Genomic DNA, 17,828 nt, shown 5'->3' with positions numbered 1-17,828 from the left:
GTTCAGAAAGGACAGATTAAATGCAGTTGAGGTGGAGTATTTATTGTTGTCAGAGGTAGTTTGCCTTGTAGCGAAATTGAAGTAGATAGTTCGTGCGAAATAGTATGGGTAGAGGTTATACCTGACAATCGGACTAAACAATTAACTGAATCGTTTTACCGACCCCCCGACTCAGAAGATATAGTTGCTGAACAGTTCAAAGAAACCTTGAGTCTCATTTCAAATAAGTACCCCACTCATACAGTTACAGTCGGTGGTGACTTTAATCTACTCTCGATATGCTGGAAAAATTATACGCTCAAATCCGCCGGCAGGCATAAAACGTCATCCGAAATTGTACTGAATGCTTTCTCAGAAAATTATTTTGAACAATTAGTTCATGAGCCCACTCGAAGCGTAAATGGTTGCGAAAGCATACTTGATCTTTTAGCAACAAATAATCCTGGACACATAGTAAGTATTGTGACGAATACAGGGATTAGCTACTACAAGGCAGTTGTGCTAGGCTGAACTACAACCATCAAAAACAAACGCAACGTATATATATATATATATATATATATATATATATATATATATATATATATATATATATAAAGCTGATAAAAATGCTCTTAACGCCGTTTTAAGAGACAGTCTTCACCCTTCTTATCTGATCATGTAAGTGTAGAAAAGTTGTAGAATGTATCCAAAGAGATAGTAAAGACAGGAATTCAGAGATATATACCGCATAAATTAATAAGTGATGGTACTGATCCCCCATGGTACACAAAACGGGTCAGATAGTTGTTGCAGAAGCAACGAAAAATCATGCCAAATTTAAAAGAATGCAAAATCCCCAAGATTGGCAAAGTTTTACAGAATTTCGAAATATGGCGCATACTTTTATGCGAGATGCTTTTAATAATTTCCACAACGAAATTCTCTCTCGAAATCTGGCAGAAAACCCAAAGAGATTCTGGTCATACATAAAGCACACCAGTGGCAAGACGCAGTCAATACCTTCACTGCGCGATAACAACGGTGAAGTCAGAGATGACAGTGTCACTAAAGCAGAGTGATTAAACACGGTTTTCCGAAACTCCTTCACCAAAGAAGACGATGTAAATATTCCTGAATTCCAAACAAGAACAACTGCCAAGAGGAGAAACGTAGAAGTAGATACCCTCGGACTAACGAAGCAGCTTAAGTCACTTAACAAAGTCAAGGCCTCCGGTCCAGATTGTACACGAGTCAGGTTTCTCTCAGAGTATGCTGACAAAATAGCTCCATATTTAGCAATTATATACAATCACTCGCTCACAGAAAGATCAGTACCTAAAGACTGGGCAGGCCGGTGTGGCCGTGTGGTTCTAGGCGCTTCAGTCTGGAACCACGTGACCGTTACGGTCGCAGGTTCGAATCCTGCCTCGGGCATGGATGTGTGTGATGTCCTTAGGTTAGTTAGGTTTAAGTAGGTCTAAGTTCTCGGGGACTGATGACCACAGATGTTAATTCCCATAGTGCTCAGAGTCATTTGAACCATTTTGAACCTGAAGACTGAAAAATTGCTCAAGTAACACCAATACCCAAAAAGGGAGGTAGGAGTAATCCGCTGAATTACAGTCCTATGTCACTAACGTCGATTTGCAGTAGGGTTTTGGAACATATACTGTATTCGAACGTTTTGAAGTACCTCGAAGAAAACGATTTATTGACATATAGTCAGCACGGATTCAGAAAATATCGTTCCTGTGAAACACAACTGGCTCTTTATACTCATGAAGGTGAAGGAATGAGTGCTATCGACAGGGGATATCAAATTGGTTCCATATTTCTAGATTTCCATAAGGCTTTCGACACCGTCCCTCACAAGCGTCTTATAACAAAACTGCGTGCCTAGGGAGTATCGCCTCAGTTGTGCGACTGGATTCGTGATTTCCTGTCAGAAAGGTTACAGTTCGTAGTAATAGACGGAAAGTCATCGAGTAAAACAGAAGTAATATCGAGCGTTCCCCAAGGAAGTGTTATGGGCCCTATATTGTTCCTGATCTGTATTAACGACATAGGAGACAATCTGAGTAGCCGTCTTAGATTGTTTGCAGATGATGCTGTCATTTACCGTCTTGTAAAGTCTGCAGATGATCAAAAAACTTGAAAAATGATTTACATTAGATATCTGTATGGTGCGAAAAGTGGCAATTGACCCTGAATAAAAAAAAGTGTGAAGTTATTCTCATGAGTACTAAAAGAAATCAGCTAAATTTTGATTACACGATAAGTCATACGAATCTGAAGGCTGTAAATTCAACCGAATATTTAGGATAACAACGGCAAATAACCTAAATTGGAACGAACACATAGATAATATTGTGGGTAGAGCAAACCTAAGACTGCGGTTCATTGGCAGAACACTTAGAAGGTGCAACAGGTCTACTAAAGAGACTGCTCACATCACGCTTGTCCGCCCTATTCTGGAGTATTGCTGTTCGGTGTGGGATCAGAATCAGGTGGGACTGACGGATGACATCGAAAGAGTACAAAGAAGGGCAGCATGTTTTATATTATCGCGAAATAGGGGAAATAGTGCCACAGACATGATACGTGAATTGGAGTGGCAATCATTAAAACGAAGGCGTTTTTTTGTTGCGACGGGATCTTCTCATGAAATTTCAGTCACCAGTTTTCTCCTCCGATTGCGAAAACATTCTTTTGGCACCCATTTACATAGGGAGAAATGATCATCACGATACAATAAGAGAAATCAGGGCTCGCACAGAAAAATGTAAGTGCTCTTTTTTCTTGTGTGCCATTCAAACGGTAGAGAGACAGCTTGAAGGTGGTTCATTGAACAGCAGAGTAATCACGTAGATGTAGATGTAGATACTGGCCTATATTCCAGCACTGGAATATAGGCTACCATGCACAACAGGCATCTTGTGTGGGAACCATATCGGCCTGGCAAAACAACTTCCTCCACTGAGCATCCTACATGATGGCCAAGAAACAATTTTCCAGGCCCTGACATTGTCCTTTACGAGAGGCGTATTGTGTTGAAGTACTGTCAGGCTGCTTTATCGACCTGCTTTTCATGGTGGCCTGTACATTAGGGACACATAAATGATTTTCACTCCACTATTGTGCAGTCTGCCACACCTGACTGGAGTGTTGTGAAAGCAGTATTGGCCTACTTTATTAAACTGCATTGGAGGAGCTAAACATGCCAATAATCATGGTTGGGAACAGGTTGAGATGGATAGAGGGGATGGATGCAGTGGACACAGCGGGAAGGTGGAGGCAGTGGACAGAGAGAGGGGAGGAGGGGGAGATGCATGAGGCAGGTGAAAGGTGTAAAAGGGTTATAAGCACATGGAAAAGGAAGTGGGGGGGGGGGGGTGGAGATGGTAAGAGAGAGGGACAGGAACATATGGTCAGCGGAAGAGGGTGGGAGATGCTACTGGAGGGGGCAGAGGCTATGGAGAAAGAGAGGGGGAGGAGGGGATGAAGATACAGGGAGAGAGGGGAGGAACAGGCGGTTAGACAGAGGGAGAAAGCGGTGAACACAGAGAAGGGGAGGAGAAGCCATGTTCAATATATGTAACAAATGCATAGGTGGGTGAAGCTGCGAGGTAAAGGTTAGGCAATTAATAAAATTGTCTAATAATTATACCTAACGAAATGAAAATTGATATAACAGTTCTATACAGATTATTACAGAGGTCTTGTCGTAATGGGAAACAAATATTGTGTCATGGGATGGACATGATCAGCCAAAATCGTCACATAACCCTTGGCATTGATGCAGCTTAGAGGAGTAACCATGGGGCCCATGAAATGACACGATGTATCTTCCCAAGTCATTACCGAACATCTGACATGTTTCAGTCTTAGGGCGCAAATTCGGCCACTATTTGGGAATATGGATAAACAAGACGCATCCGACCAAATGACATACTCCCATTGCACCATCCAGATTTTATGACCTCGGCACCGCGTTTTCCTGTTACGAGCAACCCCGTGTCTACTATATTTCCGAACTGGGGCAAAAACTTGATAGTAGCTCCGCTTCACTCATTTGAGACAGTACGTTAAAAAAATTTTAAAAATTCAAAACTGTGTTCATTTTGTAGTATATATCTTTCTGAAGAGTTTGGTACATAAAACATACGTATTCGAGGAAATGTAAGACATTTTATTTGGTCTTAAATGTATCAAAGTGCAGTGCCCACCTCATCACACAGCATTCTTCTATTTCATGTCATTGTATTTTGTTCTGTGGAATTCAAACGTGTATATTTTGTAATGCAAGCCATCAAACATATATTCAGGACACTGGAAATTAAAATGTCCTGTGGTGCCTCTGCTGCTTCCAGTTCGCCGGTTTGACATCCTAACCCCCTTTTAAAAAGCTCAAGATTAATAATGGGTTAGATTATTTGTGACCAGGAGGATATGAACTCTCTAGAAACTTTGCACCTTTTATTTTCTACTAGCTAATAGCTTTCTCCTTTGTGTGATATAAAATTCAATACAGGAAACATAGAACCAATAAAACAAGAGACAAGCCAGGCAAAACACATTTCTTCAATCCTAAGGTCCCAGCATTTTTTTCTTTCTAATCTTGCTGCAGCTTTACATGACGTGCTTTCCTTTCTGCAACAGAATGTAATACCTCATCAAACTTCGTCAAACGTTTGCTACATAAAAAATAAAGATGTCTCATACTGAAACGAATAGTACCCAAGACTGGTGTGGCTTCTCGGTTTGATTATGCCTCTTTTGTCGCTGTCTGCTAGATAAAACCAAAAATGCCTTTCTGTTATAGCAGCAATTGTAGCACTTTCCAAATAAACGAGACTGTTTTGGCACAAATGATCGTTTTTATCTACCTCATTTACACAGATAACACGACAGAATATAATTCACAAACTACAAATATCAAATGCCCATTAGGCCGACTACAAGCAAAAAGTTTTATATTAGTAAATACACTCCTTGAAATGGAAAAAAGAACACATTGACACCGGTGTGTCAGACCCACCATACTTGCTCCGGACACTGCGAGAGGGCTGTACAAGCAATGATCACACGCACGGCACAGCGGACACACCAGGAGCCGCGGTGTTGGCCGTCGAATGGCGCTAGCTGCGCAGCATTTCTGCACCGCCGCCGTCAGTGTCAGCCAGTTTGCCGTGGCATACGGAGCTCCATCGCAGTCTAACACTGGTAGCATGCCGCGACAGCGTGGACGTGAACCGTATGTGCAGTTGACGGACTTTGAGCGAGGGCGTATAGTGGGCATGCGGGAGGCCGGGTGGACGTATCGCCGAATTGCTCAACACGTGGGGCGTGAGGTCTCCACAATACATAGATGTTGTCGCCAGTGGTCGGCGGAAGGTTCACGTGCCCGTCGACCTGGGACCGGACCGCAGCGACACACGGATGCACGCCAAGAGCGTAGGATCCTACGCAGTGCCGTAGGGGACCGCACCGCCACTTCCCAGCAAATTAGGGACACTGTTGCTCCTAGGATGTCGTCGAGGACCATTCGCAACCGTCTCCATGAAGCTGGGCTACGGTCCCGCACACCGTTAGGCCGTCTTCCGCTCACGCCACAACATCGTGCAGCCCGCCTCCAGTGGTGTCGCGACAGGCGTGAATGGAGGGACGAATGGAGAAGTGTCGTCTTCAGCGATGAGAGTCGCTTCTGCCTTCGTGCCAATGATGGTCGTATGCGTTTTTGGCGCCGTGCAGGTGAGCGCCACAATCAGGACTGCATACGACCGAGGCACACAGGGCCAACACCCGGCATCATGGTGTGGGGAGCGATCTCCTACACTGGTCGTACACCTCTGGTGATCGTCGAGGGGACACTGAATAGTGCACGGTACATCCAAACCGTCATCGAACCCATCGTTCTACCATTCCTAGACCGGCAAGGGAACTTGCTGTTCCAACAGGACAATGCACGTCCGCATGTATCCCGTGCCACCCAATGTGCTCTAGAAGGTGTAAGTCAACTACCCTGGCCAGCAAGATCTCCGGATCTGTCCCCCATTGAGCATGTTTGGGACTGGATGAAGTGTCGTCTCACGCGGTCTGCACGTCCAGCACGAACGCTGGTCCAACTGAGGCGCCAGGTGGAAATGGCATGGCAAGCCGTTCCACAGGACTACATCCAGCATCTCTACGATCGTCTCCATGGGAGAATAGCAGCCTGCATTGCTGCGAAAGGTGGATATACACTGTACTAGTGCCGACATTGTGCATGCTCTGTTGCCTGTGTCTATGTGCCTGTGGTTCTGTCAGTGTGATCATGTGATGTATCTGACCCCAGGAATGTGTCAATAAAGTATCCCCTTCCTGGAACAATGAATTCACGGTGTTCTTATTTCAGTTTCCAGGAGTGTAGATAAGAAAAAACTGATTAAAAATTTATAAACATAAGAACTAAGGAATTAATAAAACAGGAATAAATCGTGAGAAAGTGTGCAAATAAAACACATTTAAGAGTAAAGTTGTCAACTACTGTGATGAAATCCTGTACAGAATAGAAAAAGTGTGCGAAAAAGGAAACCTTCAACTGAAATCGGATTGCTGAATAGTGAAATTTTTTTTGTAATGATTAAGAACGTTTTATCCAAGTGAAAATCATCTTTTCTTTAGTTTTCACTGAATGTTGCACTTTGTTTTGAATGGATCAGTTTTGTCAACAAGAAATCCCATGATGCAGGTTCAGTACATGTATGGCAGAGCTTGAATTGCGAGACACCTGAGCGATGTCCTAAATATAGTTTGTGAACTGACACCAGAGATCAGCCTTACCTCTCTTCCTGGGCTAAGAATATCCTTGGAGAAACCCAAGAAATGGTGTCACAGGAGGTCACAGAGTGAAAGCAAGCAAAGTAAGCAAGTCTTTGTGTGTCAGTGTCAGAGACAGTGGATCTTATTCTTATAGTTAAGGTAGAGTCATTTAGTTTTAGTTCACGGTGTTCTTATTTCAATTTCCAGGAGTGTAGTTTCACATTTCGTTCATACGCTCCGGTTTCTCAAGCATTGGTTCAATAAGAAGTAGTACAAAATTTTCGTACAAAATTGGAATGTCATATTCTTCCGTATAACAAACAATCTTGTCACCACTAATTATGAAACTATTCCTGCCATTTCCAAAATTTATTCTCCGGTTAACTTCACCGACACTGCAGAATTACCAGTTTAGTTATCCCGCGTTTATTCTCCGGTTATGCGTTCTTGCATGCAAGTACAACGTGTTTTCCGCACTATTCCGAGAACAGAACTTTAGCGGCTTCTAACTGAGCACTGTACGACTGGCCCTTAGTAAGTGTAGCGATTTGGCAACACATTTTCTGCCAAAATTCCATTTTCTTGGATTCACTGAGAAGATTAATATGTAATCTTTCTAACCTGTTACTCCTGTCGCTCGCCGGCCGCGGTGGTCGTGCAGTTCTAGGCGCTGCAGTCCGCAACCGCGGGACTGCTGCGGTCGTCGGTTCGAATCCTGCCTGGGGCATGGATGTGTGTGATGTCCTTAGGTTACTTAGTTCTAGGGGACTGATGACGTAAGATGTTAAGTCCCATACTGCTCAGAGCCAGACAGCCATTCCTGTCGCTCGTTTATTTCCACTCTGGTAGTCTGAATATGTGAATCTCGCTAGTAATTATAACAAATCTGATCATTTAGGCAGCTAATCAACCACATAAACAATCAGCGGTTGGCACTCACCCGTTCGGGCTTGTTCAGCTCAGCTCATAGCCCCGTCCCCTTTTGTCTGCGGGAAAGTTGAACTCTAGGTGCGATGGGGATTTCCCTGGCAGAGACATCACGATCACGTAGGACTACACTATGCACTCACTCAAAAATCAACTTATGATTCGTTCGGAAACCAATTCAGAAAGTGTTCAAAAAAGTTCAAAAACCAACAGGGATGCGTTTCAAAATCATAGGAATAATCGATGGATCAATGTGCGCTAGATACTAGGTGCCTCGTGAAACAATGTTTTTTTTTCTTCGATAACATGAATTTGGTGGCCTCTGAAACTGCCACCCGGGGCGGATACCCGAGTTTGCCCTCCCCCCCTCCCCCCCTCCCCCCCTTCCCATAGATCTGGGCCTGGTTACGAGCATTTGTATCACTGACGTGTGTGTTTTTGGAATTCCAGTTCACCATGCAGTTCCCAGATCGTGGAGCTCTTTTCGTGTTGTTTTGGTGTTGGCAGAGTTCAAGAGTGCGAATTCAGTACTACTGTGACGTTTGCACCTGTCATCCTGTAAGGGATCCATGATCCCACGAACATAGATGCTAGTATCCGACGCCCAGGTCGATAGTAGACAGGAGTCGATTGTCAAGCGCTGCAGGAGGCAGTGAGACCTATTGTCGAGTGCGGAGTAGTACTGGAGAGTGTCGAGTGACAAGTGGTGCTGGAGAGACGGGCAAGTGGTCGAGTAAATTCACCGGAGTATGACGAGTGAGCACGTCTCCCTGATCGTCGTGGGGTGGGGCCTCATCGATACCTTGGTTACGGCAGCACCGACCATACGAGCGTCAACTATTTGCCCACGCTTGAATTCAGTTAGCTCCGACATAATGCACTCACAGCTACACAGAACACTGTTATGATAATGACATGGTTCTAGGCGCTTCAGTCCAGAACCGCGCTGGTGCTATGGTCGCAGGTTCGAATCCTGCCTCGGGCATGGATGTGTGTGACGTCCTTAGGTTAGTAGGGTTTAATTAGTTCTAAGTCTAGGGGACTGATTACCTCAGATGTTAAGTCCCAAAGTGCTGTGAGCCATTTGAACCATTTTACACTATTGTCCATTAAAATTGCTACACCACGAAGATGACTGGCTACAGACGCGAAATTTAACCGACAGGAAGAAGATGCTGTGATATGAAAATGATTAGCTTTTCAGAGCATTCACACAAGGTTGGCGCCGGTGGCGACACCTACAACGTGCTGACATGAGGAAAGTTTTAAACCGATTTCTCATACACAAACAGCAGTTGACCGGCGTTGCCTGGTGAAAGGTTGTTGTGATGCCTCGTGTAAGGAGGAGAAAATTTTGCAGGTGCTGTATGGGCCTTTCTGGATACAGAAAATGTTCGACTGCTGCCCTGGCCAGCACATTCTCCAGATCTCTCACCAATTGAAAACATCTAGTCAATGGTGGCCGAGCAACTGGCTAGTCACAATACGCCAGTCACTACTCTTGATGAACTGTGGTATCGTGTCGAAGCTGCATGGGCAGCTGTACCTGTACACGCCATCCAAGCTCTGTTTGACTCAATTCCCAGGCGTATCAAGGCCGTCCTAGTATAATATATTTGTCCAATGAATACCTGTTTATCATCTGCATTTCTTCTTGGTGTAGCAATTTTAATGGCCAGTAGTGTATGATAATGACAGACACTTGCGGTGTATTGAGGGCATTGCACAGGTGCCGTTCACGGTCAGATACACCAGCGCAACCTGCAGGGGTTAGCTAGCATCTGCATTTTTGTTCAAGCACACATATCCTGCACTGTTTCCACATTTTTGTCGAGCCCCTGTACAGGCCTTTAAGTTGCCAGGAACAGACGAGTAACAATTTATCCTTGTGAATAGGAACCACCACTGTGTCCATTACGGTGAAGGATGTCAACGACACACCGCCCGAGTTTACGAAGGACGAGTGGGTTGTCGAGGTGGACGAGACGGACGCAGAGAGCGTGCCGCAGAAGCCCATCCTGACCGTCACCGCCCGGGACAAAGACGAGGATGGCTCCTTCCAGTACGCGGTGAGCTGCCACCGGTCTGTGAGTTGCGTGTCGCTTAGCTTGCATTGCGTATAACGTAACAAGTGAACAACCGTTTTTTCCAGGTGGTCGACGACAGTGGTTATGGAGCGGATAGGTTCGCACTTGTGACGAACAGTGACGGAACCGGGTCTCTAAAAATCATCAAACCTCTAGATTATGAAGATGTCTACAGGAACGTCCTCAGATTCAAAATCCAGGTCACCGACAAGGTAAGTTACTAACACCTCCTGCGACGTAAAAGCAAATAGTCTCTGTGTCTCCAAAACGTACCGACAAGGGAACCTCCCCATCGCACCCCCCTCTGATTTAGTTATAAATTGGCACAGTGGATAGGCCTTGAAAAACTGAACACAGATCAATCGAGAAAACAGGAAGAAGTTGTGTGGAACTATGAAAAAAATAAGCAAAATATACAAACTGAGTAGTCCATGTGCAAGATAGGCAACATCAAGGATAGTGTCAGCTCAGGCACGCCATGGCCCCGTGGTTAGCGTGAGCAGTTGCGTAACGAGAGGTCCTTGGTTCAAATCTTCCCTCGAGTGGGATGTTTACTTTCTTCAATTTCGCAAATTTATGGTCTGTCCGTTCGTTCATTGACGTCTCTGTTCACTGTAATAAGTTTAGTGTCTGTTTTTTGCGCCCGCTCCGCAAAACCGTGCGATTAGTAGACGAAAGGAGATGCCTCTCGAATGGGAACCAAAAACATTTGATCGCAAGGTCGTAGGTCAAGCGATTCCTCCACAGGAAAACACGTCTGATGTATTCTATACGACACTGGTGACGGCATGTGCGTCACATGACAGGAATATGTTGTCGACCCACCAAACTTGTACACTTGGCGAGTGGGTAAAAAGATTCTTTTACCTTGCCCGATTTAGGTTTTCTTGTGGATATGATACTCACTCCCAAAAAAGTGATGAAAACATATGAGTTTGTCACATAAACGGCAACACATGAATGCAACAGTTTCACAGTCGCACAGTTTTCCCTGTGCTCTGTCAAAACATATGTTTTTAACGTTTTCAAATTTTTCCGTGTGTAGACCGTCAAATCCTGCATATGTCAAAGCAAATCTGAACATGTTTTGGAATTTTGAAGAGCGAAGTTAATTACATAAAAAGTTAAACTTTTCACTCGAGATAAGATTTGAACCAAGGACATCTCGTTCCGCAGCTGCTCCTTGATGATACCTGTCTTGCGCATGGACTACTCAGATTGTCATAGTTCCACACAACTTCTTCCTGTTTTCTCGATTGATCTGTGTTCAGTTTTTCAAGGCCTATCCACTGTGCCAACTTATAACTAAATCTGGGGGGGGGGGGGGGGGTGCGATAGGGAGGTTCCCTTGTGCACACGCAACAGTCTTTAGAGATTGCATCGCGTCTTTAATGCCAGAAAATGAAGAGTGTAATACAGGGTGTCGCAAAAAGAATGACCCGATTTTAAATAGAATTATTTATTAGGAAGAAGAGCTTAACACCAACAGATTGCATACTAAATTACTCGGAAAAGACAGAAGTTTATAAACATCCATCATAAATGTTCAGTATGTCCTCCATTGGCTGCACGGATGACATCTAGCCGATAGCCGAATTCATCCCAAACTGAGCGTAAGGTGTCTTCTGTCACTGAAGCTACAGCAGCTGATATTCTGATTTTTAGTTCATCAATGTCACGAGGTAAAGGAGGAACGTAAACACATTGTTTAACAAATCCCCACAGGAAGAAACCACATGGTGTTAAGTCAGGGGACCTAGGAGGCCAAGAGTTTAAAGCCTGGTCTAGCGGTCCTGTACGCCCTATCCAACGTTGAGGCACGTTGACACTAAGGAAACTGCGCACGTTGTTGTGCCAGTGCGGTGGTGGTCCATCTTCCTGATAAATGAAATTGTCAGAGTCAAGTTGTAGAAATAACCATTTCTGTAGCATTGCAAGATATTATTGTCCTGTTACGGTTTCTTCCTCAACAAAAGTAGGGTCCATAAACCTTCCTTTGTGAAACAGCACAAAAAGCATTCACTCTTGGTGAATCACGTTCGTGTTCAATTGTTTCATGAGGATTTTCGAGCCCCCATATAGGCACTTTATGATGGTGAACCTCACCGCTAATGTGGAAAGTAGCCTCATCACTGAATATCAACCGTGACATAAAAGTGTCATCTTCCATGTCCTCTAGAATAGCATTGCTAAAGTCCACTCGCTTCACTTTGTCAGTGTCTCGAAGGGCTTGTACCAGTTGTAATCGGTATGGTTTGAGAGCTAAGCGACACCGTAACACACGCCACACTGTCATGCGTGGTAACGCAAGTTCTTTTCTAGCACAAAGCGTAGACTTGCTGGAGCTCCGCTCAAATGCTCGTCGTATTTGTTCCACTGTTTGTTCAGGAATGCATGGCCGGCCAGGACTTTTGCCTTTACAGAGGCACCCTGTCTCTTCAAACTGTTTATACCACCGTCGAATGTTCTTTGGTGATGGTGGTTTAGCACGAAATCCAGTATGAAACGCCCGCTGAACTGCGATCACTGATTGAGTACGACTAAATTCAATAACACAATGCAACTTCTGTTGCTTGGACGCAATACTGCGCGAGACTGGCTGCACGCTCCAGATCAGCGCTCATCTAGCGGATTTTTTTCTGAAACTCTAGACCATGCCGATTACATCTAGCGCTGTTTCAGTTACCTAGTGACTTTTGTCTAAATATTATTACAAGTTTAAATCGGGTCATTCTTTCTGGGACACCCTGTATTTTGCGCTTATACTGACACATTTCTTTAAAGCTATATGAATGATAAAATTTCAAAATTCTTCAGTCTGAATCAAGATAATTCTGTCCGCCCCAGTAATGAAGATATTGCAAGTGACGTCAGAAACGCACTTATCTCATTTCCCGTGGTTCATCTCAGAATCTGTTAAAAGTGTCTAACAATTTACTTCTAAAAATTGTGTCAGTATAGCAGACTCCAGTGGATGTTGGTAAGCATACATAATAATGTTCTTACTGAAAGTGGTGAGTAACAATTTGAATAGTAAATATGCTGCTCGCAGATGTCCTATGTGCAACTATTTTATAGTTTTCACGTTAAAAATAGTAGCGCGTTGATTTAAATAAATAAAAACTGAAATAACAAACGAAAGAGCACCTCCAACAGCTTTTCTTACAAGAGTTTATGTGAGCATCATTCTTCACTCATAGGATCGACAGGCGAGACCTTCCCAAACACTGATCAGGGTGTCTGGAGTAGTTTTAGTGACAATGCTTCTAATGTCGGGTAGATCAGCTTGTCTTGCCAGCAAACGAAGTTTGTGGTTCAGCTTCTTACAAATGAGGAAGAGTCATAGTTCTAGTACATCAAGGTAAGAAACACCAGTTACAGTTTCTACACCGAAAAATAAAGACCCATAAACTTTCCGTGCGGATAAGGCACAAAAAACGTTCTTTTTAGAGGAGTATTTGCAGCTGCACCATCTCCTGTGGACTGATGACCCCCAAGATCTGTACATTAGGTGGATTCATACTTCAAGTTACGATATTCAGTTTCGAGCACCGACATAGTTTGTAAAATCGTAAATAATCGAGGGCTGGAGGCTTTAGAGCCTGTAAGTACTGCAAGCGGTAAGGACGCAGCGGTAAGCGTCTCCTTAAAAGTGTTCACACAGACATCACTGGAACTGCTAATTCACGACTGGCCTACCGAAATGATTTCTTGGGGCTACGCCTGAAAGACTTTCACTTGTTCAAAACCTTCTTCAGTCACCCTTGCTCGTTCCGTACCCTTCCCTTTGCGCACAGCTATACACACAAAATTGTTTGAGGTGCTCTTTCATTTGATGTTGTTGTTGTCATTGTGGTCTTCAGTCCTGAGACTGATTTGATGCAGCTCTCCATGCTACTCTATCCTCTGCAAGCTTCTTCATCTCCCAGTACCTACTGCAACCTACATCCTTCTGAATCTACATCTACATCTACATGACTACTCTGCAATTCACATTTAAGTGCTTGGCAGAGGGTTCATCGAACCACAATCATACTATCTCTCTACTATTCCACTCCCGAACAGCGAGCGGGAAAAACGAACACCTAAACCTTTCTGTTCGAGCTCTGATTTCTCTTATTTTATTTTGATGATCATTCCTACCTATGTAGGTTGGGCTCAACAAAATATTTTCGCATTCGGAAGAGAAAGTTGGTGACTGAAATTTCGTAAAAAGGTCTCGCCGCGACGAAAAACGTCTATGCTGTAATGACTTCCATCCCAAATCGTGTATCATATCTGCCACACTCTCTCCCCTATAACGCGATAATACAAAACGAGCTGCCCTTCTTTGCACCCTCTCGATGTCCTCCGTCAATCCCACCTGGTAAGGATCCCACACCGCGCAGCAATATTCTAACAGAGGACGAACGAGTGTAGTGTAAGCTGTCTCTTTAGTGGACTTGTTGCATCTTCTAAGTGTCCTGCCAATGAAACGCAACCTTTGGCTCGCCTTCCCGACAATATTATCTATGTGGTCCTTCCAACTGAAGTTGTTTGTAATTTTAACACCCAGGTACTTAGTTGAATTGACAGCCTTGAGAATTGTACTATTTATCGAGTAATCGAATTCCAACGGATTTCTTTTGGAACTCATGTGGATCATCTCACACTTTTCGTTATTTAGCGTCAACTGCCACCTGACACACCATACAGCAATCTTTTCTAAATCGCTTTGCAGCTGATACTGGTCTTCGGATGACCTTACTAGACGGTAAATTACAGCATCATCTGCGAACAACCTAAGAGAACTGCTCAGATTGTCACCCAGGTCATTTATATAGATCAGGAACAGTAGAGGTCCCAGGACGCTTCCCTGGGGAACACCTGATATCACTTCAGTTTTACTCGATGATTTGCCGTCTATTACTACGAACTGCGACCTTCCTGAAAGGAAATCACGAATCCAGTCGCACAACTGAGACGATACCCCATAGCTCCGCAGCTTGATTAGAAGTCGCTTGTGAGGAACGGTGTCAAAAGCTTTCCGGAAATCTAGAAATACGGAATCAACTTGAGATCCCCTGTCGATAGCGGCCATTACTTCGTGCGAATAAAGAGCTAGCTGCGTTGCACAAGAGCGATGTTTTCTGAAGCCATGCTGATTACGTGTCAATAGATCGTTCCCTTCGAGGTGATTCATAATGTTTGAATACAGTATATGCTCCAAAACCCTACTGCAAACAGACGTCAATGATATAGGTCTGTAGTTAAATGGATTACTCCTACTACCCTTCTTGAACACTGGTGCGACCTGCGCTATTTTCCAATCTGTAGGTACAGATCTATCGGTGAGCGAGCGGTTGTATATGAGTGCTAAGTAGGGAGCTATAGTATCAGCGTAATCTGAAAGGAACCTAATCGGTATACAATCTGGACCTGAAGACTTGCCCATATCAAGTGATTTGAGTTGCTTCGCAACCCCTAAGGTATCTACTTCTAAGAAACTCATGCTAGCAGATGTTCGTGTTTCAAATTCTGGAATATTCCATTCGTCTTCCCTGGTGAAGGAATTTCGGAAAACTGCGTTCAATAACTCCGCTTTAGCGGCGCAGTCGTCGATAACAGTACCATCGGCACTGCGCAGCGAAGGTATTGACTGCGTCTTGCCGCTTGTGTACTTTACATACGACCAGAATTTCTTGGGATTTTCTACCAAATTTCGAGACAATGTTTCGTTGTGGAACCTATTAAAGGCATCTCGCATCGAAGTACGTGCCAAATTTCGCGCGTCTGTAAATTTTAGCCCATCTTCAGGATTTCGCGTTCTTCTGAAGTTCGCATGCTTTTTCCGTTGCCTCTGCAACAGCGTTCGGACCTTTTTTGTGTACCACGGGGGATCCGTTCCATCTCTTACCAATTTATGAGGTATGAATATCTCAATTGCTGTTGCTACTATATCTTTGAATTTGAGCCACATCTCGTCTACATTCGCATAGTCAGTTCGGAAGGAATGGAAATTGTCTTTTAGGAAGGCTTCTAGTGGCACTTTATCCGCTTTTTTAAATAAAATTTAAATAAAATTATTTCCCTGTATCAGTCATGATGCTCTCTATCAGCTCTGGATTGTTTGTGGCCAAGAGGTCAAGTGTATTCATCTCTTGGTCTCCCTCTACGATTTTTACCCTCCACGCTGCCCTCCAATACTAAATTTGTGATCCCTTGATGCCTCAGAACATGTCCTACCAACCGATCCCTTCTTATAGTCAAGTTGTGCCACAAACTTCTCTTCTCCCCAATCCTATTCAATATTTCCTCTCTAATCTTCAGCATTCTTCTGCAGCAGCACATTTCAAAAGCTTCTATTCTCTTCTTGTCCAAACTATTTATCGTCCATGTTTCACTTCCATACATGGCTACACTCTGCATATACTTTCAAAAATGAATTCCTGACACTTAAATCTATACTCGATGTTAACAAATTTCTTCTTCAGAAACGCTTTCCTTGCCATTGCCAGTCTACATTTTATATCCTCTCTACTTCGACCGTCATCAGTTATTTTGCTTCCTAAATAGCTAAACTCCTTGACTACTTTAAGTGTCTCATTTCCTAATCTAATTCCCTCAGCATCACGCGACTTAATTCGACTACATTCCATTATCCTCGTTTTGCTTTTGTTGACGTTCATCTTATATCCTCCTTTCAAGACACTATCCATTCCGTTCAACTGCTCTTCCAAGTCCTTTGTTGTCTCTGACAGAATTACAATGTCATCGGCGAACCTCAAAGTTTTTATTTCTTCTCCATGGATTTTAACACCTACTCCGATTTTTTCTTTTGTTTCCTTCACTGCTTGCTCAATATACAGATTAAATAACATCGGGGAGAGACTACAGGCCTGTCTCACTCCCTTCCCAACCACTGCTTCCCTTTCATGCCCCTCGACTCTTATAACTGCCATCTGGTTTCTGTACAAATTGTAAATTGGCTCTGAGCACTATGGTACTTGACATCTGAGGTCATCAGTCCCCTAGACCTTAGAGCTACTTAACCTAACTAACCTAAGGACATCACACACATCCATGCCAGAGACAGGATTCGAAGCTGCGACCGTAGCAGTCGCGCGGTTCCTGACTGAAGGGCCTAGAACCGTTCGGCCAAACCGGCCGACGATGAAAAAGAGAAAGTTTTGTAGAAATATCTTCAATACTTTCTGAGAAAAAGGAACACACATTTTTTTTAAAGTGAAACTTCAAATTTCATTAAAAAAAGTTGAATATATATAATCATAGGATTTTATATGTAAATGTGTTACTTTCATGCAAAGCGTGGTACAAAATTTCGTTGCTATATCTCAAAAACTGTGATTTGGTGCATTTTTGAAATAGTGTGTGTTTTTCATCAACTTCCCCCTTAACAAAGAGCTAAATACAGAAAGATATGAACACATTTTACGGCATTACAGCATTATGTACTGCATACAGTAGCGGAACAGTTCGAAGGCAATGACTGTATCAGCGTGTAAATGCACACTCTCGTAAAGCAGCATTTTTGAGCAATGGTTCGTGGACAACATCATTCCTGATATGGACTTGACTGCCCAGAGTACAACCTGAACTCACTGGAACGTTTTCAGGATGAATTAGAACGTACACATTGCTTCAGATTGCTGCGTTCCCTGATTTAGGCTCTTGATGAAGAAGGGCTTCCATTCCACCACAGACGTTAACATTCCTCATTGAATGTATCCCCGGCAGAATCCAGGCCATCATTGAAGTCCAAGATTGGACACTCCCCATATTAATGTCCACTAACAGATGTCAATATTCTTTTGCTCAGATACTTTATTAGCTGTGTGACTTCAGAAGCAACCTGAACCAAAGCGGAAGAAGGGTGATAGGCACACTAATGTTCAATATACATAGTCTAATCTCCATTTATGGTCAGCACCATTACTGGAACTGTTCGCTGGTGATGCATCGTCTACAGGAAAGAATACGCAACTCTGTTTCGATTTTATGGGGTATTCACATAAGGGATTGCACCACTAA

General features: G+C 43.6%; 1 protein-coding gene across 1 annotated transcript in view; it reads left to right on the top strand.

Moving 5' to 3' along the window:
- Positions 1-17,828, top strand: part of LOC126355654 (neural-cadherin-like) — a 184,553-nt gene that overhangs the window by 62,898 nt on the left and 103,827 nt on the right. Inside the window, exons 4-5 of the mRNA XM_050006018.1 lie at positions 9,607-9,779; positions 9,863-10,009. Of these exons, the coding sequence (XP_049861975.1) occupies positions 9,607-9,779; positions 9,863-10,009 (320 nt within the window). The remainder of the gene's footprint in view (positions 1-9,606; positions 9,780-9,862; positions 10,010-17,828) is intronic.

The sequence above is a fragment of the Schistocerca gregaria genome, chromosome 3 (genome assembly GCF_023897955.1).
Source record: "Schistocerca gregaria isolate iqSchGreg1 chromosome 3, iqSchGreg1.2, whole genome shotgun sequence".
NCBI lineage: Eukaryota > Metazoa > Arthropoda > Insecta > Orthoptera > Acrididae > Schistocerca > Schistocerca gregaria.
Note: the sequence above shows the minus strand (reverse complement) of the source record. Positions and strands in the feature narration are given on the sequence as shown.